Genomic DNA, 26,184 nt, shown 5'->3' with positions numbered 1-26,184 from the left:
GCATATATGTTTATAATGGTTATATCCTCCTGTTGGACTGAGCCCTTTATCATTATGTAATGTCCTTTTTTATCTCTTGTTACTTTCTTTATTTTGAAGTCTATTTTGTCTGATACTAGTATTGCAACACCTGCTTTTTTCTCTCTGTTGTTTGCATGAAATATCTTTCTCCATCCCTTGACTTTTAATCTGTGAATGTCTTTGGGTTTGAGGTGAGTCTCTTGTAAGCAGCATATAGATGGGTCTTGCTTTTTTATCCATTCTATTACTCTGTGTCTCTTGATTGGTCCATTCAGTCCACTTACATTTAGGGTGATTATTGAAAGATATGTACTTATTGCCATTGCAGGCTTTAGATTTGTGGGTACCAAAGGTTCAAGGTTAGCTTCTTTACTATCTAACTGTCTAATTTATCTTGCCTATTAAGCTATTATAAACACAGTCTGATGATTCTTTTTTCTCTCCCTTCTTATTCCTCCTCCTCCATTGTTTATGTTAGGTGTTTTATTCTGTGCTCTTTTCTGTTTCCTTTGACTGCTTTTGTGAGTAGTTGATTTTTGGCCTTTAGTTAGTATTTGGTTGGTCTGCTTTCTTTGCTGTGATTTTATTTTCTCTGGTGACATATGTTTAGCATTAGGAGTGCTCCCATCTAGAGTAGTCCCTCTAAAATACCCTGTAGAGGTGGTTTCTGGGAGGCAAATTCCCTTAACTTTTGCTTGTCTGGGAATTGTTTAATCCCTCCTTCATATTTAAGTGATAATCCTGCTGGATACAGTATCCGTGTTTCCAGGCCCTTCTGTTTCATTGCATTAAATATATCATGCCATTCTCTTCTGGCCTGTAAGGTTTCTGTTGAGAAGTCTGATAATAGCCTGATGGGTTTTCCTTTGTAGGTGACCTTTTTTCTCTCTCTGGCTGCCTTTAAAACTCTATCCTTGTCCTTGATTATGGCCATTTTAATTATTATGTGTCTTGGTGTTGTGCTCCTTGGGTCCCTTGTGTTGGGGGTTCTGTGGGCTCCTGTGATCCGAGAGCCTATTGTCTTCCCCAGTTTGGGGAAGTTTTCAGCAATTATTTCTTCAAATACACTTTCTATCCCTTTTTCTCTCTCTTCTTCTTCTGGTACCCCTGTAATGCAGATATTGTTCTATTTGGATTGGTCACACAGTTCTCTTGATATTCTTTCATTCCTGGAGATCCTTTTATTTCTCTCTGTGTCAGCTTCTTTGTGTTCCTGTTCTCTGATTTCTGTCCCATTAACGGCCTCTTGGAGCTCTTCCAGTGTGCTCTTAAGTCCTTCCAGAGATTATTTATTTCTGTATTCTCCCTCCCAACTTTATCCATTAGCTCTTGCATATTTCTCTGAAGCTCCATCAGCATGGTTATGACCTTTATTTTGAATTCTTTTTCAGGAAGATTGGTTAAATCTATGTCACCAGGCTCCTTATCAAGGGTTGTCTGGGTCATTCTTTTCTGGATCAGATTTTTCTGCCTTTTCATCGTGATAGAGGTAGTCTTTGGCAGTTGGCACATGTGTCAGCTGGGAGAACCAAGTCCCATCTTGCTTGTTGGTTGCCTTCTTCTCCTGCAGGAACAGCGACCCCTAGTGGCTTGTGCTGGGCAGCTGTGCACCGACGGGTCCTCTGAGTCTGGCCTGGGCAGCTGCTGAGGCGGCTCTGGCGGTTGCTGTGGGCGTGGCTGCTCTCAGGCTGCTCCCCTGCTATGGCGGAGCTGCGCCATAGGGGAAATGGCCAGGAGGCTGTTTATCGTCATGAGGAGCCTCAGAGGTGCACTGCCGCCCAGGGGTTTAGGGCACCCGGAGTTCCCTGGGATTCCCAGCCGCTGAGCTGAGTGTGCCGGGATGCTTCCGTCCAACTGTGAGGCCCCTGTCCCTTTAAGACTTTCAAAAGGCACTCGCATTTCTTTTGTCCCAGGGGCACTGGCTGTGGGGAACTGCTCGCAGGTTTTACTGTTCCATTTTCCTAATATTCAGCACACCATGCACTGTGTGTCTGTGCTCCCAGTGTGGATGACTAGGGCTGGGTATTTAGCAGTCCTGGGCTCCCACTCCCTCCCCGCTCTGACTCCTCTCCTCTTGCTGGGGAGCTGGGGTGGGGGTGGGGGCACTCAGGTCCCACCGGGCCGCGGCTTGTATCTTACTCCCTTCGTTAGGTGCTGAGTTCCTGCAGATATAGATGTATCCTGGCTGTTGTACTGTATCTTCTGTTCTCTCTTTTAGGAATAGTTGTATTTGTTGTATTTTCTAATATATATATGGTTTTGGGAGATTTCTGGTGCCCTACTCATGCTGCCATCTTGGCTCCTCCCTTCCCTTTTTAAAATTTATTGTAGGCTTTAGATTTGTGGTTACCAGAGGTTCAAGGCTAGCTTCCTTACTATCTAACAGTCTATCTTAAATTTCTGATTTCTATTTTCAACACTATTTAGAGATACTTTTTTTTTTTTTAACCACTTCTTTCTCCTCCACTCTTTATGTATTAGGTCTATTTGTGTATCGCTTGACTGATTTTGTGAGTGGTTGATTTAATTTCACACATGCTTGGTAATTAATTTGTCTACTACCTTTTCTGTGGGTTTATTTTCACTGGTGACAGCTATTTAGCATTAGGAACATTTCCGTCTATAGCAGTCCCTTTAACATATCCTTTTTGGCTGTAGGGCTGGCTTAGTGGTGGTGAATTCCTTCAACTTTCGTTGATATGAAAATCGTTTAATCCCTGCTTCAAATGTAAATGATAATCTTGCTGGATAGAGGATTATTGGTTCGAGGGCCTTCCATTTCGGTACATTAAATACATCATGTCATCCCTTCTGTACTGTAAATTTTCTGCTGAGAAGTCTGCTGGTATTCTGATGGGGTTTCCTTTATGAGTAATCTTTTTTCTTTGGCTGGCTGCTTTCAGCACTGTTTCCTTGACCTTGATCTTTGCCATTTTAAATATTATATGTCTTGCTGTTGTCTTGCTTGTGTTCCTATTTGTTTAGGGGCTCTCTGAACTTCCAAGGCCTGAATCTCTATTTTCTTCCCCATTTGTGGAAGTTTTCAACAATTATTTCCTTAAAGAGATTTTCTATCCCTTTGTCTTCTCCTTCTGGTACCCCTATTTTGTAAATATTGTTTCATTTGGATTGGTCACATAGCTGTTTTATTCTTTCATTCCTAGAGATCCTTTTTTCTTCTCTGTTCCTCAGCTTCTTTGTTTTCCTCTTTTCTAATTTCCTTTTCATTTACCATCTCCTCTACATGTTTTAATCTACTCTTACATCCCTCCAGTGTATGTTTCATTTCAAATAATGTGTTCTTTAGCTCTGAGTGGCTCTTTTTCATGTTTTCTATCTCTTTGTTGATGTCCTTCCTGAGATACTGAATATTTTTCTTTAGATTTGTGAGCATGTTTATGACTGTTGTTTTGAAATCTTCATCAAGAAGATTGGTGATCTCTGTTTCAGTTAGCCCTTTATGGGGTTCTGTCTTGTAGTTTTGTTTCAATCATATTCCACTGCCTATTCCTTTTGTCAGGGTTTATGTGTTTCTTCGTTTGTATTAGATGTCTCTGCTATGCTTTCTGGCCTTTTGAATCATAGCTTTATGAAGGAGGTATGCTGTGTGCCCAGAAGCTGAAGATTCTTTACTGTCTATTGCCTGGCTCTCTTTCATGGGGGCTCCAGTTGTGGGCACACTTTCAGTGGGGCGTCTTTCCATCTGGCGTCTGCAGTGGTCCAGTCCAGTTGGACAGTTTGCCTCCACTGCTGTCTCCACGTTCAGCTCAGGAATCTGCTGAGCTTGCTGTGGGTGGGGCCTCCTTCTTCTTGGCCTGAAGCACTGGCAGGGCTTCTGGGTTAATGGGGTGGGTGGACCAATATTCAGCTTTGTCCTGGCTGGACTGGCAGCATTGGGTTTGGACACCAGAAAGAGGAAGGAGCTCTTGGGGCTGGGTCCTGCAGGGACCTCCCCGGTTGGGCTGAAACAGAGCCAAGGAAGCTGGGAGAGTCTCCTTCTGCCTGCCAGGCAGCAAAGTCTGATGCTGCCACTGAGCCATGTGGGTTGGCTCCCATCAGCATTTTCAGGGAAGAATCTTAGGAGTGCATTGCCAGCAAGAGGGATGGAGCTTCTGGGATTCCCGAGAGTTCCCAATCTGTTGGGCTGAGGAACGGCTGTGGAGGTATCCCTCACGTGCCTTTTCTGCTGAGTAGAGAGTTCTGTCCAACCCTCGTCCCTCTGGTACCCATCCCATTGCTGGCAAGTCTTTCAATCTGCCACCTCTGCTTTGGGCCTCAGGACTGGCAGAGTGTGCCTGCCCTCCACACTGGCTGGGGTCTACGCTTCCCAGAGTGTTCCACCTGTCCTTGGTGTCCACCCCTGCTAATCACCAGAACCCAATGTAATGTGGGCTCATGCTCCCAGAACAGATCTCCAGGACCAGGTGTGAAGTGCTTCTGGGCTCCTACTCATTCCCACTCCATTTCTTTTTCTCCCGTTTATAGGCTAGGGTTGGGGGAGGGCCTGGGTCATGCTCAAGCTGTATTTTGCCACCTAACCCTTTTCTCTCTGGTCCTCTTTTCCTTAGGTGTAGGTGGTCTGTTCTGTAGTCTTCAGGTCATTTTCAGGTCTAGTTGCATTTGGTGTATTTTCCTCTTTTATGTATTTTTGGGAGGAGGTATCTGTCTTGCCTTCCTATTCTGCCATCTTTAATCCTCTATGTCATGACTAATTTATTAAGTTTGTACCTCTTTATCTTTTCACCTGTTTCACCCACTCATATCCCTACACTCCTCCCCTATGGTATCAAACAATCTGTTGCTAATATTTATGGGTGTTTCATTTTGTGGTTTGTTTTGTGTTTTTAGATTCCACATATAAGTGAAATCACATGGTATTTGTCCTTCTCTACCTGACTATTTCACTTAGAATGCTACCCTCTGGGTCCATCCATGTTGCAAATGGCAAAATCGCCATCTTTTTTTATGGCTGAGTAATACGCCATTTTACTTATGTACCACATCTTTTTTATCTATTCATCTGTTGATGGTCACTTGGGTTGCTTCCATGTCTTGGCTATTGTAAATAATGTTGCAGTAAACTAGGTGTGTATATATCTTTTCAAGTTAGTGATTTGGTTTTTTTATGTAAATTCCTAGAAGTGGAATTGCTGGGTTTATTTTATTTCTATTTTTAATGTTTTGAGGAACCTTCATATGGTTTTTCACCATGGCTGTATCAATTTAAATTTCCACCAACAGTGCACAAGGATTCCCTTTTCTCCACATCCTTGCCTGTCTTTATTATTTCTTATATTTTAGGTAGTAGCCATTTTGACTGGTGTGATGTGGGACTTTATTGTGGTTTTAATTCACGTTGCCTTGATGATTAGTGATGTTGAGCATTGTTTCATGTGCTTATTGATCATCTGTATGTTTTCTTTGGGAAAATGTCTATCCAGGTCTTCTGCCCACTTTTTAAAATTGGGTTATTTGGGGTTTTTCTGGTGTTGAGTTATATGAGTTCTTTCTAGATTTTGGATATTAGCCCCTTATTAGGTATATCATTTGCAAATATATTCTCCCATACAGTAGTTTGTCTTTTTGTTTTGTTGATGGTTCACTTTGGCAGCACTATTTTACATTCCTACCAGCAATATGTGAGGGTTCTGATTTTTCCTCCTGTTCAATACTTGTTATTTTTTGTTCTTTTTTTTATTATAGTCATACAGGTATATGTGAAGTGGTATCTCATTGTAGTTTTGATTTGCATTCCAAACTAATGATGTTGAACATCTTTTCATGTACTTAGTGACCATTTGTTTATCTTCTTTGGAGAAATGTCCATTCAAGTTGTCTACTTTTAACTGGATTGTCTTTTTGTTGTTGAGTTGTAGGAGTTCTTTTATATTCTGTACATTGAACTCAGATCAGAAGATTTACAAATATTTTCTTCCCATTCTGTAGGCTCTTTAAACTTTCTTGGTAGTACTCTTGAATGCACCAAATCTTTACATTTTTGTGAAGTCCAATTTGTTTTTTTCTTTTTGGTTGCTCGTGCTTTTGCTTTCATATCTAAAAATCCACTGCTGAATCCAAAGTCACGAATATTTACCCTTGTTTTTTTTTAAAGAGTTGTATGGTTTTAGCACTTATATTTAGGTCATCATTTTGAGTTAATTTTTGTATTGGTATGCAATAGGGATCCAACTTCATTCTGGACATCCAGATGTCTAAGCACTATCTGTTGAAGACCCTATTCTTTCTCCACTGAGTGGACTTGGCACTTTTGTAAGAAATTAATTGGCTATAGATTTATGGCTTTATTTCTAAACTCTCAATTCTGTTCCATTTGTTACATGTCTGTCCTTATGCCAGTGCCATACTGTTTCAATACTGTTACACTGTAGTAAAGTTTTAAAATTGGAAAGTAAGTCCTCAACCTTTGTTCTTCTTTTTCAAGATTGTTTTGGCTATTTGAGGCCCCTTGCAATTCCATATGAATTTAAGGATCAGCTTTTCCATTTCTGCAACAAAGGCCATTGGAATTTTGATACAGATTGAATCTGTATATCTCTTAGGTAGTATTGAGATTACAACATTAACTCTTCCTATCCATAAGCATGGGGTGTCTTCTCATTTATTTAGATCTTTCATTTTTTTTTCAGCAAAGCTTTGTAATTTTTAGCATACTAGCCCTTTAAATCATTGGTTAAATATATTCCCAGGTATTTCATTCTTTTAGATGTTATTTTAAATGGAATTCCTTTCTTAATTTCCTTGAATTACTCATTCCTAATAATGGTAATAACTATTATTATAGCAGTAATTAGCATTTATCATTTGTCTTCATTTAATTTTATGCTGAGCACTTATATTCTTTATCTCATTTAATTTTTTTCTCCTATATTTTCAACTTTTCCTTTTCTCCTAGATTCTCTTGTCTTAGATTTTTCTCATTCTAAAATTATCCTTATTCAACTTCACACTTGCTTCTCTTCTCTTTATAATCAAACTTCTTGGAAAACTTTACTGCATTTCTGTTTTCTCTGCTTCATTTTTTTTATCCTCTCCAATTTGGCTTCTTGCTCCTGGCTTTACCATCCACTGCAGAACTCCCAGAAGCTCCTTAGCACACACTCTGTCACTAAAGCTCTCAACACATCAGCTGGGTCCAGCATAGTTTGAACTGCTCCCTCCATCCTGAAATATTTTCCCATTTGCCTTTGTGAGATTATACTCTCCTTGCTATTCCTCTGATTTCTTGCTTTCTGTCTTGGCTAGCTCACCCTGCACTATCAGTCCTTTATATATGGGAATTTCTCAATGCTCCAGCTGTGCCTTCTTATCTTTTATACTCTGTCCTGAGTGACCTTATCTTTTACATGACTACAGTTAAACTCTGGCAACTCTCAAATGTAATCTTTAATCCTAGATTTATCTATGGATCTCTGGATTATGTGTCTAAACACTGACATCTTCATTTGGTTGTTTAGATGTATTTGTGACCTTCCTTTCTTATTTCCCAACTGCAGTCATCCTCAACTCTATCCTCTTATTACCCATATCCAATGAACCTGTAAGTCCTATAGATTTTATATTCTAAATATCTTGAATCTATTCAGTTTTCATTTCTACTGTCAACAATCTAGTCACTTTGTTACAGTCCTTCCTCCAGTGTGAGGATTAGACCTGCCTATCAGTCTTGTGGTCTTTGGGTCTTTGGCCTCTCAGTTCTTCATAGGCCATGGCTTAAACCAACAAGACAGAGCATTTTCTAAATTTGCATTTAGGGAAAAGAAAAAACTCCTTTGGTCAGAGTGCATAATTTGCTGAAATATAACTCTGCCAGTAACTTAAACCTTTTACATTCTTATCTAGGGCCATTTTGTTCCTTCTAGCCATATACCTTATAGGGAAATGACCCATTTAAGAGGAAGAATGAGTATTCCAGTAAAAGGATAGTCTACTCCAAAGAAACACTGAAGTTTCTACTACTTAATGTGAAAACAGAAAACCTGCTCCCAGTCCCAATGGACATCTTGCCCTCTATTTGGAGATAACATTCTAACACTCCTCTTTGCCCATTTTCCACTTGATGAAACCATTTCCAGATACCATGACTTCTGTGTAGATTCTCTTTAAAACAGCAGTTAACTGGAGACCATGAATGAGCTATAAAGAAAAAGGGGAACCCCTGAAATTGTGGGCCATAATGTTACGTTGGACTTTTTACTTCTCTAAGCACCGAATTCGTCATTTATAAAATGGAATTTATAATAGTACCTGTCTAGCACAATACCTGGTAGACAGTTATTTTAACATTATAACAGGGATTACAATATAAGATTTTAAGAAAAGATAATAATGTCTAGAACAACATGTCAGAGAAGACATTAAACCTACTACAGTATACTTTTAAAGCATTTGTGGAAAGTAGTAGTAGTAGTCAGTTCCAAGTATGAGGTACGTTTATTTCAGCATCCTGAGGTTGCTATGACTATGGGGGAATAAATTATAAGTAGTAACTAGAGCTAGAGAAGCGTGAACAATTAATGGCTAGTAATTACAACAGGGGTCCAAATTAACTAATAATACAACTCAAGTGGCATAGCAGTGTCTTTATTTAGTTACAGCAGACCTGTGTTCTTTATGAGCAACCCCCTCAGCACCCATCCTGCCCAGTCCATGTCATGATAATTGCTGGAAATATGGTGAGAACTAACCAGATGTCCTGTGTGTTCCAACCTTATTCTGATTATTTAAACATTTCCTTTAAATAATTCTCAGCTCTCTTGTATAAGACTACTCAGTCTCTTAGCCTCTTCCTCCCTGTGCTTTTCTGTCTCAGAGTTCAGTTCTGTGAAGGTGGGGTATGTAGTATTGCATTGAATGGAATATAAGGGGAAGGGACCTCCTGAGTTTCATTTAGCCCTTGGATGTGAGCAGCTGGAATCTTCTCTCCCTTGTCTACCTTTTCCTACTGGCCCTTGTTGATGAGGCCCAGAGCTGGTGTAAGTCTGATTTCGTGTTCAGTTTAGCACACAGAGGTGTGCTGGTTTCATCTCATTTCCTAATGGCATTACCCTGTTAAGGTTACTAGATCTTCCATATAACTGGCTATCCCAGTGGTCTATCCTCACCTTTGGTTGTGGGGTCAGTTCGCCACGATTACTCACTCTAATGGCTCTCAACTCAGGAACATGTCACCTGAGCCAGGGGGTCCAGCTAGTCTCTCTCTGTCCTGACCATACTTCTCTGTGATTTCAGCAAGGTTGGGTGGTTCCCTGTTGGTTGGTGTCCCAGCACTGCAGTCTTCTCTCGCTCTGCCCTCAGAGGTACCTTTACTTATCATCCCTCTCTGGGCCAAAAACTCAGCAAGAGGAAAACTGAGACACACATCTTTCTTAATCTCTTTTTCCTTTCTGCCATTTCCAGGGCTGAAATATAGTAGGCTATTACTTTGTGTCAGTACTTCTGAAGTTACCTGTAGAAAGGTACAATTTTCACTTCATTATTAACTGTCACAGCCTAACACTTTTGTAAAATGTGAACTAATAGAAAAGTAAAATAAAATGCACAGTAAAGGTCTATCTTTTAATTATTAGATTCAACAGACATAAGATTATTCTGTCAAATTGTTATAAAAGTTTCTAAATCCTTAATTTCAATTTCTATACTTAACCATATGGACCAATAAGAAATAGTAATGCATACCAGCCCACTTTGATTCATGGCCTCCTTCCTGATTCCTGCTAAGCTTTGGTGGTGGACAGTGGCATCTTTTCTAAACCCCAGGAGAGCACCTGGGGCCTCTTGGCTCTTAAGATGGGGATGGCAACTATGTGAAAAATACTCTTCACATCCTGGACCATGGTCTGTCCTGAAAGGCTATTCTTATGCTGCAAAATCTTAATTTTTGTATGTCAGAAACTGAATGTTACTTTTCTTTTCATATTTCTACTGTTATGAATTCTAATATCCTCATGGCAGATAGGTGCTTGAGTGAACCAAGTGAAGGTAATGAAAGGCAGGAGAGGAAAGCACATTTACAATTTTTAGACTCTTACTCCTGTTATGCTAATTTGTAACACTGGCAAACAATGAAATAATACCTAGTTTTGTTAGTAATACCTGATTTTTGCTGTGAAATTTTATTTATTCAGGGAGGGGCTAACATTCCCAGAGCCCCAACCTTCATCTACTCATTTTCTTTCTTTCTGCAACTAAGAAAGTAAATGTAAAGAAAACGATTATTGGCATAAATATTTAATGATGGCCAGGTAGTAAAAGCAATAATATTTTCTCAATTTGTTTTCTATAGGAACTAAAGTTAAAAACAGAACAGGAAGAAGGTCTGAATTTGAAAGCTGAGGACCTTGATGCATTTAAGATGAAAAGGAGAAAAGGTTTGTCTGGAAGTATAGACCAACTCCAGGTTTGTCGATTCTATTTGGTGTTTCCTGGTTTCTCTTCCATTTGATGATTGCCTAAATAGAGGTAAAAAGTGATGGATTCTAACTAAAATCTTCAAACACTAGGCTTGCCATTCAAGTACAAAATTTCTAATATTCTGAAGCTTTTCTGTTATTAAAAAATTACTTTCTCATTCAGAAAACTACTATATTCTTTCAGTAGAAATGTGGTAGAATGTAAACATGAGATTCATGTTCCCGAGATTGTATTTATTCCAATGTCAAGATTGGTTTATTCCCATGGAAACAGATGTTTTTCTAAAAATCAGAGCTCTTCATTCAAACATAACAACCATATATGTACCATATATGATATATTAAAAAGCTTTTGTTTTAGCACCACATTTAAAAAATGAAAGCCATAAACTAATATCAAAGTTCAAAGAAACTAAATTTTAAACTTATGTTAATTCAAAATAGCAGTTCACAAAATCTTACTAAAAGAAAAATACTGTACCTAAAACTGTAATTTTTATACTCAAACATAAATACACCCTTAATTCTGAAAAATGTATTTGCTCTCTCTTCCTAAACTTTATATGTTATATTTTAATAGTAAAATTTAGGGCATTGAATGTATTCCTAGTATTTATTTTACTAGTGTAGTTTATAAATTGGTTAAAGACATTACAACATTTCTGGTGGAAAAGGTACATGGGGGAATAATAGAAGTAGGAATGCACAGAATAGTGAGACCGGTTTTTCAAAATGTTAAGGATCTAAATTTTAAATGAATTTAATAAAAAGATTCCTGAAGCTTGCACTGACCGTATTGGGTTAAAAATAATAATAAAACAAAAAAATTTCATGTGTTTTAATGTTACAAAACAAAAACCTCTGTTCCAGAATTTGATTCTAAACAAGAACAAAGTTATAAGTTAATATGAATATCCAAAGAGCTTATAATAGGAGATGGATTTGATATTATATTATATATATATAGATTATATTATTTGATTGATTATAAGAAGGAAGTATTTAAAATTGGAACTGTGTGGTAGGAACTTTTGCTTTAAAACAAGAAATGACACATTAGGAAATTTTTTTAAATTTACAGTAATCTTTGTATCAACATTTATATGTTTTTTATATCAATTTTTTATCTTTATAAAAATGCAGGAAAAATTTATTCATTTATTATTGGGTCCCTAAGACACCTACATTCTGTTACCAGACTCCTATTCTTCAAAGCACAACCAAAATATTATGTACTCTGTGGGGCCAGCACTGACATTCCTTGCATTTCTTAGAACCAATCTTTCCATTTTGCTTACACAATACCTAAGAGTTAGCCATGTATACAGTATTTATTACCAAGAATCAATTTTTTGGATTTCTGTTCCATTGGAATGGAGCTTACAGAAGATCTGTTACTCATCTTACAAACCCCACTCATAGTTAAGGAATGTTTCTAGAATATATTGTAGGTAATTGCTAGATTTCATATCAAGTTTCTAAGGGATAGCTGAATATAACAAAACTATTTTTACAGTTTCTCTGGGATAACCTTCCTGTTCCTAGTAATTGTAGAGGTACTCTCTTAGGCCTTGATATTACCTGGATGTAATCGTGTTTATAGGACAATACCATCTAGTTCAGGGTGGAAGCCTGCATAGCTCTGGGTCTACTTTGCCTTGGCCACTTTGCTGTCTTTTCTTCATGCATATTCAGTATCTCATTGTCCTAGAATAAATTTCTAGGAACTGTTTTTATCAAATTTGAGAAGAACTGAAAAATATTACTATATTGATTTGGTTTCCTATTATTTGTTGTTTAGGTAGCATTCTTCATTACTGTGTACACACTACAGATGGGTGCTTGGTAGAGTTCATCTTGGACAGTCATATTTCATTCATATTTTTGTTTTTACTTGTTTCTGGGTATCCTAATACAAGATAGTACAAAGATGCTTGCTTTGGAACTCCTTCCAGCTTTATTTTATTTTACTATTATTTGATGTTGACAGGCTACAATGCAGAGATTTCCAAAGCTCCATCATCTATCTTAAACTGTGTGTACTCAGTTAGTCACGTCATTGATTAATTGATTGAATCAGGCATTTATTTAGTCCATCTTTTAACATTTTACTGAAGACCAGTCATGGGCCAGACAGTATACCCGTCATTAGGGATAGAGAGGTGGAAAGCACAGTCTCTGCAGCCAATCAAGTTGTTGCAGAGGGGGAGACAGTCTTAGAGCAGCCAGCCAGAAGTGCTGTGATGGAGAGGTGCACCTCTACAGCAGAGAAATGCTCCCCACTGTGTTCTCAGAACTAACTCAATATATGTAAAGATAGTTACGAGCCCTTTTTTTTGTCAGCCCAAAAAATCCCAGACTTGAGCATCTTTGGGGAGTGAATTTTAACTCCTTATAAATCAACAAAGCAAGATGTTAACTAGAACCACTTACTCTTGATGGTTTCAGATAGAAAACTATTTTGTTATTCTCATTGATAGTTTTGTTTTTCTCTCTGATAGTTTTTAAATGTACATTTAAGGTGTTTCAAATAGTACTTAAAGTTTTTTTTTATTTTGGTATCATTAATCTACAGTTACAGAAAGAACATTATGTTTACTAGGGTCCCCCCTTCACCAAGTCCCCCCCACATACCCTTTCACAGTCACTGTTATCTGCATAGTAAGATGCTGTAAAATCACTGCTTATCTTCACTGTGTTGCACAGCCCTCTCCATGCCGCCCATGCACTATACATGCTAATCGTAATGCCCTCTTTATTTTTCCCCGCCCTTATCCCTCCCTTCCCACCCATCCTCCCCAGTCCCTTTCCCTTTGGTAACTATTAGTCCATTCTTGGGTTCTTTGATTCTGCTTCTGTTTTGTTTCTTCAGTTTTCCTTTGTTCTTATACTCCACATATGAGGGAAATCATTTGGTACTTGTCTTTCTCCGCCTGGCTTATTTCACTGAGCATAATACCCTCTAGCTCCATCCATGATGTTGCGAATGGTAGGATCTGTTTTTTTTCTTCTGGCTGAGTAATATTCCATTGTGTATATGTACCACATCTTCTTTATCCATTCATCTACTGATGGACATTTAGGTTGCTTCCATATCTTGAGTATTGTAAATAGTGCAGCGATAAACATAGGGGTGCATCTGTCTTTTTCAAACTGGAGTGCTGCATTCTTAGGGTAAATTCCTAGAAGTGGAATTCCTGGGTCAAATGGTATTTCTATTTTGAGCATTCTGAGGAACCTCCATACTGCTTTCCACAATGGTTGAACTAATTTACATTCCCACCAGCAGTGTAGGAGGGTTCCCCTTTCTCCACACCCTCGCCAAGGCTTGTTGTTCTCTGTCTTTTTGATGATGGCGATCCTTACTGGTGTGAGATGTTATCTCATTGTGGTTTTAATTTGCATTTCTCTAATGATTAACGATGTGGAGCACCTTTTCATGTGCCTGTTGGCCATCTGAATTTCTTCTGTAGAGAACTGTCTATTCAGCTCCTCTGCCATTTTTTAATTGGATTATTTGCTTTTTGTTTGTTGAGGTGTGTGAGCTCTTTATATATTTTGGATGTCAATCCTTTATCAGATCTGTCATTTATGAATATATTCTCCCATACTGTAGGACACCTTTTTGTTCTATTGATGGTGTCCTTTGCTGTACAGAAGCTTTTTAGCTTGATATAGTCTCACTTGTTCATTTTTGCCTTTGTTTCCCTTGCCCAGGGAGATATGTTCATGAAGAAGTCACTCATGTTTATGTCCATGAGATTTTTGCCTATGTTTTTTTCTAAGAGTTTTATGGTTTCATGATTTACATTCAGGTCTTTGATCCATTTGGAGTTTACTTTTGTGTATGGGGTTAGACAGTGATCCAGTTTCATTCTCTTACATGTAGCCGTCCAGTTTTGCCAGCACCATCTGTTGAAGAGACTGTCATTTCCCCATTGTATGTCCATGGCTCCTTTATCGTATATTAATTGGCCATATATGTTTGGGTTAATGTCTGGAGTCTCTATTCTGTTCCACTGGTCTGTGGCTCTGTTCTTGTGCCAGTACCAAATTGTCTTGATTACTGTGGCTTTGTAGTAGAGCTTGAACTTGGGGAGCGAGATCCCCCCCACTTTATTCTTTCTTCTCAGGATTGCTTTGGCTATTCGGGGTCTTTGGCGGTTCCATATGAATTTTAGAACTATTTGTTCCAGTTCATTGAAGAATGTTGTTGGTAATTTGATAGGGATTGCATTGAATCTGTATATTGCTTTGGGCAGGATGGCCATTTTGACGATATTAATTCTTCCCAGCCAGGAGCATGGGATGAGTTTCCATTTGTTAGTGTCCTCTTTAATTTCTCTTAAGTGTGTCTTGTAGTTTTCAGGGTATAGGTCTTTCACTTCCTTGGTTAGGTTTATTCCTAGGTATTTTATTCTTTTTGATGCTATTGTGAATGGGATTCTTTTCCTGATTTTCCTTCTATTAGTTCATTGTAAGTGTATAGGAAAGCTACAGATTTCTGTGTGTTAATTTTGTATCCTGCAAGTTTGCTGAATTCCGATATTAGTTCTAGTAGTTTTGCAGTGGAGTCTTTATGGTTTTTTATGTACAATATCATGTCATCTGCAAATAGTGACAGTTTGACTTCTTCTTTACCAATCTGGATTCCTTGTATTTCTTTGTTTTGTCTAATTGCCATGGCTAGGACCTCCAGTACTACGTTGAATAACAGTGGAGAGAGTGGGCATCCCTGTCTTGTTCCCAATCCAAGAGGAAAAGCTTTCAGCTTCTCGCTGTTCAGTATGGTGTTGGCTGTGGGTTTATCATCTATGGCCTTTATTATGTTGAGGTACTTCCCCTCTATGCCCATTTTGTTGAGAGTTTTTATCATGAACGGATGTTGAATTTTGTCAAATGCTTTTTCAGCACCTATGGAGATGATCATGTGGTTTTTGTCCTTCTTTTTGTTTATGTGGTGGATGATGTTGATGGATTTTTGAATGTTGTACCATCCTTGCATCCCTGGGATGAATCCCACTTGGTCGTGGTATATGATCCTTTTGATGTATTTTTGAATTCGGTTTGCTAATATTTTGTTGAGTATTTTTGCATCTACGTTCATCAGGGATATTAGTCTGTAGTTTTCTTTTCTGGTGGGGTCTTTGCCTGGTTTTGGTATTAGGGTGATATTGGCTTCATAGAATGAGTTTGGAAGTATTCCCTCCTCTTCTATTTTTTGGAAAACTTTAAGGAGAATGGGTATTATGTCTTCTCTCTATGTCTGATAAAACTCCGAGGTAATTCCATCTGGCCTGTGGGTTTTGTTCTTGGGTGTTTTTTGATTACCGATTCAATTTCATTGCTGGTAATTGGTCTGTTTAGATTTTCTGTTTCTTTCTGTGTCAGTCTTGGTAGGTTGTATTTTTCTGGGAAGTTGTCCATTTCTCCTAGGTTTTCCAGCTTGTTAGCATATAGGTTTTCATAGTATTCTCTAATAATTCTTTGTATTTCTGTGGGGTCCATCGTGATTTTACCTTTCTCATTTCTAATTCTGTTGATGTGTGTTGACCCTCTTTTTCTCTTAATAACTCTGGCTAGAGGCTTATCTATTTTGTTTATTTTCTCGAAGAACCAGCTCTTGTTTTCATTGATTTTTTCTATTGTTTTATTCTTCTCAATTTTATTTATTTCTTCTCTGATCTTTATTATGTCACTCCGCCTGCTGACCTTAGGCCTCATTTGTTCTTCTTTTTCCAGTTTCGATAATTGTGACGTTAGACTATTCATTTGGGATTGTTCTTCCTTCTTTAAATATGCCTGGATTGCTATATACTTTCCTCTTAAGACTGCTTTTGCTGCATCCCACAGAAGTTGGGGCTTTGTGTTGTTGTTGTCATTTGTTTCCATATATTGCTGGATCTCCATTTTAATTTGGTCATTGATCCATTGATTATTTAGGAGCATGTTGTTAAGCCTCCATGTGTTTGTGAGCCTTTTTGCTTTCTTTGTACAATTTATTTCTAGTTTTATACCTTTGTGGTCTGAAAATTTGGTTGGTAGGATTTCAGTCTTTTGGAATTTACTGAGGCTCTTTTTGTGGCCTAGTATGTGGTCTATTCTGGAGAATGTTCCATGTGGACTTGAGAAGAATGTGTATCCTGTTGCTTTTGGATGTAGAGTTCTATAGATGTCTATTAGGTCCATCTGTTCTAGTGTGTTGTTCAATGCCTCTGTGTCCTTACTTATTTTCTGTCTGGTGGATCTGTCCTTTGGAGTGAGTGGTGTGTTAAAGTCTCCCAAAATGAATGCATTGCATTCTATTTCCTCCTTTAATTCTGTTAGTATTTGTTTTACATATATTGGTGCTCCTGTATTGGGTGCATATATGTTTATAATGGTTATATCCTCCTGTTGGACTGAGCCCTTTATCATTATGTAGTATCCTTCTTTATCTCTTGTTACTTTCTTTGTTTTGAAGTCTATTTTGTCTGATACTAGTATTGCAACACCTGCTTTTTTCTCTCTGTTGTTTGCATGAAATATCTTTCTCCATCCCTTGACTTTTAATCTGTGCATGTCTTTGGGTTTGAGGTGAGTCTCTTGTAAGCAGCATATAGATGGGTCTTGCCTTTTTATCCATTCTATTACTCTGTGTCTCTTGATTGGTACATTCAGTTCATTTACATTTAGGGTGATTATTGAAAGATATGTACTTATTGCCATTGCAGGCTTTAGATTTGTGGGTACCAAAGGTTCAAGGTTAGCTTCTTTACTATCTTACTGTCTGACTTACTTCACTTATTGAGCTATTATAAACACAGTCTGATGATTATTTCTTTCCCTTCTTTTTCCTCCTCCTCCATTCTTTATATGTTGGGTGTTTTGTTCTGTGCTCTTTTTAGGAGTGCTCCCATCTAGAGTAATCCCTCTAAGATACCCTGTAGAGGTGGTTTGTGGGAGGCAAATTCCCTCAACTTTTGCTTGTCTGGGAATTGTTTAATCCCTCCTTCATATTTAAATGATCATCGTGCTGGATACAGTATCCTTGGTTCAAGGCCCTTCTGTTTAATTGCGTTAAACATATCATGCCATTCTCTTCTGGCCTGTAAGGTTTCTGTTGAGAAGTCTGATGATAGCCTGATGGGTTTTCCTTTTTAGGTGACTTTTTTTCCCTCTCTGGCTGCCTTTAATACTCTGTCCTTGTCCTTGATCTTTGCCATTTTAATTATTATGTGTCTTGGTGTTGTCTTCTTTGGGTCCCATCTCTCGGGAGTTCTGTGTGCCTCTGTAGTCTGAGCAACGATTTCCTCCCCAAGTTTGGGGAGGTTCTCAGCAATTATTTCTTCAAAGACACTTTCTATCCCTTTTTCTCTCTCTTCTTCCTCTGGTACCCCTATAATACGGATGTTGTTCTTTTTGGATTGGTCACACAGTTCTCTTAATATTGTTTCATTCCTGGAGATCCTTTTATCTCTCTCTGCATCAGCTTCTATGCATTCCTGTTCTCTGGTTTCTATTCCATCAATGGCCTCTTGCATCTTATCCATTCTGCTTATAAATCCTTCCAGAGTTTGTTTTACTTCTGTAATCTCCCTCCAGATGTCTGTAATCTCCCTCCGGGCTTCATTCCCTTAGCTCTTGCATATTTCTCTGCAGCTCTGTCAGCATGTTTATGGTTTTTATTTTGAATTCTTTTTCAGGGAGACTGGTTAGGTCTCCCTCTGCAGATCCTTTCTCAGGTGTTTTTTGAACTATCTTGGACTGGACTAAATTTTTTTGCCTTTTTATGATGATAGTCGTGGCTGTAGGCAGGTTGCAGGTGTGTCAGCCTAGAGAAGAAAGTCCTTTCCTGTTTGCTGGATGCCTTGCCCTCCTCTGCTGCCTGTGATAGTTACCCGCACTCCTGGAGCAGCCACCATGTTATTCCCCTAAGCTGCTGTGGGCGGGGTCTCCGTCAGTGCAGCATGGAGCCCTGCAGGAAGTGGCAGGCATGCCAGGTGTGCTCCTCCATGCTACAGTAGTGGCCTTTGGGTGTGTTCTGGGCAGCTGTGTGTTGGGCTGGGATTCTGGTCAGCTGCTGGGAGTGCGCCTATTCCCTCTGGCTCCGCTGCCGGTGTGCACGAGGCTTTTCCGTGCAGGCTTCTACTGGGCTCTGGCTTCACTGCCGCCAGTGCACGCGAGCCGCACCCGGGCTGTTCGTTCACTCCACTGTGGGCTAGCACAAGCCTCTCCTGCAGCACACGGATCTGCTCCCAGTCCCTTCTGGCGCCTCCACCCCCAGCGCTCGCTGCCACTCTCCCGCTACTGTGCCGGTGTGTTGGGGTCCATGCCAGTTGGAGGAATGACTGGCAGGCTGCTTAGTGCTGTGAGCGGCTTCAGAGCTGCACTGCCTCCCCAGCGTTTATGGTGCCTAAGTTTCCCCAGTATTCCCAGCTGCCCGGACAAGTCTGTCCAGCTATGGGGTCCCTGTCTCTTTAAGACTTGCAGAAAGCACTCACTTTTCTTTTGTCTCAGTGGCACCAGTTGTGGGGACCTGCCCACAGGTTTTGCTTTTCCATTTCTCTAATATCCAGCACCCCGTGCACTTTGTGTCTGCATTCCAGGTGTGAATTTCTAGAGATGGTTGTTTAGCAGTCCTGGGCTTTCACTACTTCCCCGTTCCGACTTGCTTCCTGCCTGGTTTTGGGGTGGGGAAGCATTCGGATCCCGCCTGGCCGCGGCTTGTATCTTACCCCCTTCGTGTGATGTTGAGTTCTCACAGATGTAGATGTATCCTGGCTGTTGTACTGCATCCACTGGTGTCTCTTTTAGGAATAGTTGTATTTATTGTGTTTTTGTAAATATATATGTTTTGGGGAGGAGATTTCCTCTGAACTACTCATGCTGCCATCTTCCTGTGATCTCTCTAGTACTTAAATTTTTAAGGTGTTTCAAATAGTACTTAGATTTTTTGTTGACGATGCTTTATATAGTTTTAAATGTTCATTGAAGGTGTTTTAGCCAATCTGAAACTATATTACCATATAAATTTGATGGCAGAACAGCAACAAATGATATACCATTTCTTTGGAATTTTAATATAGAAATTGGATGAGCAAAAGAAATGGTTAGATGAAGAAGTAGAGAAAGTTCTAAACCAACGCCAAGAATTACAGGAGCTGGAAGAAGACTTAAGGAAACGGGAAGCCATAGTTTCTAAGAAGGAGGCCCTGTTAGAGGAGAAGAGCCACCTGGAAAATAAGAAGCTGAGATCTAGTCAGGTATTCCATTTAATGTGCTCTTTGATTCTGGTAGTAAGTCATACAAACTATGATTTTTTTCTCTAAGAAGTAAATCAAAGAGCTGTGAAGTTAGAAACCAGAGACAAGTCTTCTGGTTTTCAGTGTGTTTTGCTTATTAGTGTTTATATTATGACTGTCACTAAAATCGATTGTAATTTTGAAGTAAAATGTTTGGTGTTCTGCCAGGTATGATTCATTTATTATTTACTCTTTTGATGTATTAAAAATTATGGTAAAATATACATAACATAAAATTTACCATTTTGATCAACTTTAAGCATACAGTTCATTAGTTACATTCACAATGTTATACAACCATTACCACTAATCCCAAAACTTTTTATTACCCCAAATAGAAACTCTGTAAGCATTAGTCAATAATTGTCCATTTCCCCTGGTAACCTCTATTATTAACTTTAGTGGATATTTAAGAAATAAATTTGTATTGTACAGAGAATATTGGTAATTTGAAAAAACAGACTTGAAAATACTAGCTATACTACCCAAGGTTAGGGGTTTGCAGGGTTCCTATAAAAGAAAAAAGATTTTATGTAGTGAAGATTTGTTTTTCAAATCATAAATATCTGGGGACCTTTCCAAAAATTTCTGTGGGAGGACTTGGATTTTACAAACCAGTCAAAGTGATTTGATGAGGAATTTACATCAATTTCCAATTTTAAAAAAGGGATAATTATGGAGCGAGTAGAAGGGCCAGTAGATACTTTTATGGACATGGCTATATATTCTCAACACTAGCAGCACCAGAATCTAAAAATGAAGTTGGCTTGCCCCAGACTTGAAGGGGACTTTCTACCCAAAAGCTTTGCCTCCAGCCAGGCTGGAGTCCAAGGTCAGTTACTGCGTCGTGGAGCAGAGAGGATCAGTGAAATCCCTCTTAGGAGAACTGCCTTTCAGCCACCATCTAGGCCAGTAGAATCTGAGTTGCTGGTGGTGTGTTTTAACCTCTCTGCTTCAGTGTAACAGGAAGATAAGCATGGGGACCTGTACTTACCTCTGCTCTGTCCTCCATTCTCCAATTATGTTGAAACAGCTATTAGCACCAGGTCATTGGACACAGGGGTAAGGGCAGCCTCTCCAACCAGCCTAGCTGTCAGTGCTATATCCAGGTAGCTTGCTCACACTGGCTGCTAGGGTCAAGTTTTAAAACTGCCCCTCAAAACATGTAAATGACAATAAAGGAGATTAACACATTAAAATATCAAGTTAGTAAACAGAAGAAAATAACCTGGGCCTTTAAGATATGTTCTGTATAACAAAAGAAGAAAAAGGAAAAATTGAAAAGGAATGAGGAAGAAATTCTTTTTCCTTAAGTAAGTTTACTTCATGACACAGGGGGAAAAAAAAGTTTTCTAGATATAATATTTAGGAAGAAGAACATCCTGAGATAAGTACACAGTACAAATAAATGAAACCCACAGTAGATTAAGGCAGTATTGAGTTTTTGAAGATTGTTTTAATGAAACAGAAGAGAAACTTGAGACTGATATACTGCTGGGTTCTTTCCTGAACAAAAGGCATAAAAAGATTACATCATTTTTCAGTGTTTAAGAAATACTTATAGTACTTGGTCATGATCATATACATTTCAGACAAGGAACACAATATGTAAAAAACCTGTCTTCATACCATATACAATTCAAAATGGGTCAAAACCTAAATATAAACTAAAAGTATAAAAACTTTTAGAAAATGTAGGTATAAATTTTTGTAACATTGACTTAAGCAATGGTTTCTTGGATATTATACCTAAAACACAAGCAACAAAAGAAACAGAGAAATTGGACTTCATTAAAATTAAAAACATTTGTGATACAAAGGACACCATCAAGAAAATGGGAGAAAATATTTGCAAATCATATATCTGGTAAAGAACTTGTATCAAGCATATATAAAGAATTCTTAAAACTCAATAATGAAAAGACAACCTGATTAAAACATGGGCAAAGACTCCAATAGATATTTCTCCAAAGAAATATGCAAATAGCCAATAAGCATGTGAAAAGATGTTCAACATCATTAGCCATCAGGGAAATGCAGTCAAAACTTAAATGAGATAGTGGTTCATACCCACTAATATGGCTATAATCGGAAAAACAGATAAGTATTGGTGATGAAATGAAGGAATTGGAACATTAATTCACTTCTGGTGGGATTTTATAATGTTGCAGTTGCTTTGGATAACTATGTTACACTTCCTCAAAAGGTTAAACATAGAAATACCACATGTCCCAGCCATTCCAGTTGTACATATATATCCAAGAGAAGTGAAAGCATATGTCCACACTAAAACTTGCACATGAATGTTCAGAAAAGCTGAAAAATGAAAGTCCAAATATCCATTAGCTGATAAATGGATAAGTGACATGTAATACATCCATACAATGGAGTATTATTCAGCAAGAGATACATGCTGCAACATAGATGAATCCTGAAAACATTAAGTGAAAGAAGCCAATCCCCAAAAAATACATATTGTATGATTCCATTTATATCAGTGTCCAGAACAGACAATTCCATAGAGACAGAAAGTAGAATAGTGGATAGTTGGGGGCTTGAGGAAGAAACAGAATGACTGCTAGTGGGCATAGGGTTTCTTTTTTGGGGGTGATAAAAATGTCCTAAACTTGGTGATAGTTGTACAACTCTGTTTATATATAATAAATATCATTGACTATATTTTAGGTGACTCTATAATTTTTCCTAATTTATATGCAGTCTGGATTTCTAGTAACTATTTTGGGGATATCTGGTTGTGTCTTTTTAGGCCTTAAATACAGATAGTTTGAAAATATCAACTCGCCTGAATGTGGTGGACCAAGAGTTGTCTGAAAAGAATGTGCAGCTCCAGAGCAGCACAGCTGAGGAGAAAATAAAGATATTAGAACAAGTTCAAGACCTCCGGAAAGAAAAGGATCAGCTACAGAGACGAAGAAACAGTGTGGATGAGAAACTTAAAAGTGGAAGCGTGCTATCACCTGAAGTAAGTCAGTATTCTTTGGAACCGATGTGCGATATGATGGATCACTTGGATGATTTCCTCAGTCTTTGTCACTTAACCATAAAAATGATAAATCTGGCAAATTTTGTTCCTTGAGACTTTGTCAGATATAATAAGTGTACCTGGTACCTGTTTGGCGCCATAGCCATGCTTGGCCAAAGACTACAATGTCCTCAGAGAGAGGTCCATGAATGTACCCTTCTGGGCATTGCCAGGGACTGACACTCTCCTTCAGTATGGCCTTTCTCAGCCAGGGTTTCTCATCTGAAATCACAGAACATAGAAAATGACTTGAGGGACTTTTTCTCAGTTCTTCCAAAAGAGTACCTCCCTTCTCACTTCTCTTGAATGAAACTAGGTAATTCATTATGAGCAGTGGATGCCAAAAGCATCCAGGGTTTGTTCTTTTGGCCCAACGTTTGCAAAGACATAACAGCAGGGATACTAAGTCTCAGCCAAAGAGATGCATAAAATTCAAATCCCAATAAAAATACCTTTTAGTTGGAGTTTTCATTTAGGGGAACATACTGCTTCTTTCATCTTTATTTTTTTTAACTATGTAAAAGATGATTCATTTATTGACTATCAGATTGTCCCAAACTTTGTCTTTTTTCAGAATTTTACTACAATTGGCAATGGTACCTATACCTTTTTTTATCTGACTAAGATGAATTTTGTGCCTGAATTTTCTCTGCAAATATTTATTGTTGGTGTCTTGTCATTACCAAAGCAAGAGAAAACTGCTAAAAGAAAGTAGCTGGGAATCATGCATCTTGCTCAGTATTATAGATTGGAGCAAGTGTGAGAGGAAGTTCATGGGGCAGGTTAAGAATAGGAGAAAGGACTTCATAAAATTAGATTATTGCTCAGTGAGTTGATGAAAGGAATTGAAGGCTAACTTGACTGCGGCTATGTGTTATTATAAACCACTAGGCCCTGTTTTGTAACTTGGGCAGCTGTGCAGAAGATTAGCAAATCAGGCTGTCTTCCTGAGGCTTGTCCTCCTGTTAAATTGAGTTCCCCACTTGTAGACTGGAAGGTATGAGAGCCTAAGATATTGCAAAACATATGAGTATTTAAGGAATTCTTGCCTGCCTGGGACTATTATTAGGCCTCATGGAAGAAACAAAACAGTAAAAAACATGTTTCTATTGAGAAATTCATACTCTATCTGGGGAAAAGAGACAGGAATATAAGAGAACTAAGTTGTGAAGAACATAAAAAAGCATCATGGATAGTGTAAGAAAGCTATAACTACTGTATTATTTATTACAAAGCAATGCAGTGATCATTTGGGACAAGATTCATTAAGGTAGGCTTGGTGGATTGCAATCTTGAGCTTGATTTTGAAAAACGTGATATTGGTAGATAGAAGAAAGGCCATTTTAAATAGAATATTGTTAAATAAGGCATAGAGATGGGAATGAGCAAATTATGTTTGCAGAAGGGTAGTGGGTCCATTATTATCATGAAGAAACATTCAAATTTCTATCTCATGTGGAAGAGAAAATGTGTCCATTTCTATCTCATGGAACTAAAATATTATTCTGGGTTTTGTGGTGAAAATACAGCATGGTGCATGATCCCTATTTGGCAGCTGCACGACCAGCAGATGGACCACGCAGCCTGCCTGAAATCAGATCACTACAAGCCAGACAGAAAGGCACCCCACCCACTGCATGCCAACAGCTGGGACTTCTGCACTGGAAAGTGAAGTGTCTTGAGCTTCTGGGCAGTAGAGGGCACCTCCTCCACAAAGTTATTACTCCATAGGACCTCAGGGAGGACCTCAACAAAAAGATAGATGACCTGCAAGAATCATGCAGAGCTGAAGAATAGAGTATCTGAAATGAAACATACAATGGAGGAATTTAATAGCAGACTTTCAAAGGTTGAAGACTTTTTAAATGATACAGAAATTAGGGAGCAAGAAAACAACGAAGCCAAAAAACAGAAAAAGGATCTCTAGGACTGAAAGAATGTTAAGAGAGCTGTGTGACCAATCCAAACAGAACAATATTTGCATAATAGGGGTACCAGAAGGAAAAGAGGGAGACTTGGGGATAGAAAACCTCCTTAAGGAAATAATTGTTGAAAATGTCCCAAATCTGGAGAAATAGACATTCAGGTCATGGAAGCGCAGAGAGCCCCTAAGAAAAGGAAACCCAGCAAGACAACAAAAAGACATACAATAATTGAAATGGCAAAGTTCAAGGGCAAGGAGAGTGTTGAAAGCAGCCAGAGAGAGAGAAAAGATTACTTATAAAGGAAACCCCATCAAGCTGTCAGCAAACTTCTCAGCAGAAATTTTACACACCAGAAGGATAACATGATATATTTAATGTACCAAAACAGAAGGCCCTCCAACCAATAATGCTCTTCCCTGCAAGATTATTTAAATTTTAGGCAGGGATTAAACAATTTTCATAACAACAAAAGTTGAAGGAATTCACCACCACTAAGCCAGCCCTACAGCCCTACAAGATATGTTAAAGGGACTGTTGTAGATGAAATGTTCCTAAGGCTAAATAGCTGTTGCCTGTGAAAATAAATCCATGGTAAAAGTAGTAGACCAATTAATTACCAAGCAAACACGAAATTAAATCAACCACTCACAAAATCAGTCAAGGTATACACAAAAAGTGCAGAATATGACACCTAATACATAGAGTAGAGGAGGAGGAGGAAGAAGGGGTAAAAAAAAGTACTCCTATGTTGTGTTTGAAATAGAATAATCAGTAATTTAAGATAGGCTGTTAGATAGTAAGGAAGTAACCATAAATCTAAAGCCTACAAGATACACACCCACACACCAAAAAAAGAAAGAAAGAAAATCTAATTACAACATTAAAGAAATTCATCAAATAATAAGAATATAAGAGAGGAAAAAAGGAACAGAGAAGAGAGATAACAAAAAACAACTACTAAAATGGCACTGAATGCACCAATCAAAAGACACAGAGTGGCAGAATGGTTAAAAAACAAGACCCATCTGTATGTTGTCTACAAGAGAGTCATTTCAGACCCAAAAACATACACAGACTAAAAGTGAAGGTTTGGAAAAGATAGTTCATGCAAATAATAGGGAGAAAAAAGCAGGAGTAGCAATACTCATATCAGACAAGTTAGATTTCAAAACAAAAAGTAATAAGAGACAAAGAGTAATAATAATAAAGGGGTCAGTCCAACAAGAGAATATAACCATTATAAATCTCTATGCACCCAATATAGGAGCACCTAAATATGTAAAACAAATACTAACAGAATTAAAGGAGGAAACAGATTATAACACATTCATTTTAGAAGACTTTAACACGATTCACAGTAATAGATCAAATAGACAGAAAATAAGTAAGGAAACACAAGCACTGAACAATACATTTTGATCAGATGGACTTAATAGATATCTACAGAACACTCCATCCAAAAGCAACAGGATACTCATTCT

The 26,184-nt window shown here is 38.3% G+C and overlaps 1 protein-coding gene across 9 annotated transcripts in view; it reads left to right on the top strand.

The window, feature by feature from the left end:
* The window catches only part of KIF27 (kinesin family member 27), a 127,826-nt gene that overhangs the window by 69,777 nt on the left and 31,865 nt on the right, over window positions 1–26,184 (top strand). For all 9 annotated transcript variants that reach the window (XM_073228717.1, XM_073228719.1, XM_073228713.1 and 6 more), the window contains 3 exons: window positions 10,325–10,438; window positions 19,520–19,696; window positions 22,503–22,718. In XM_073228717.1, coding sequence (XP_073084818.1) covers window positions 10,325–10,438; window positions 19,520–19,696; window positions 22,503–22,718 — 507 coding nt within the window. The remainder of the gene's footprint in view (window positions 1–10,324; window positions 10,439–19,519; window positions 19,697–22,502; window positions 22,719–26,184) is intronic.

This window comes from Manis javanica, chromosome 2, assembly GCF_040802235.1.
Source record: "Manis javanica isolate MJ-LG chromosome 2, MJ_LKY, whole genome shotgun sequence".
NCBI lineage: Eukaryota > Metazoa > Chordata > Mammalia > Pholidota > Manidae > Manis > Manis javanica.
This window is presented reverse-complemented; position numbering and strand designations above follow the sequence as displayed.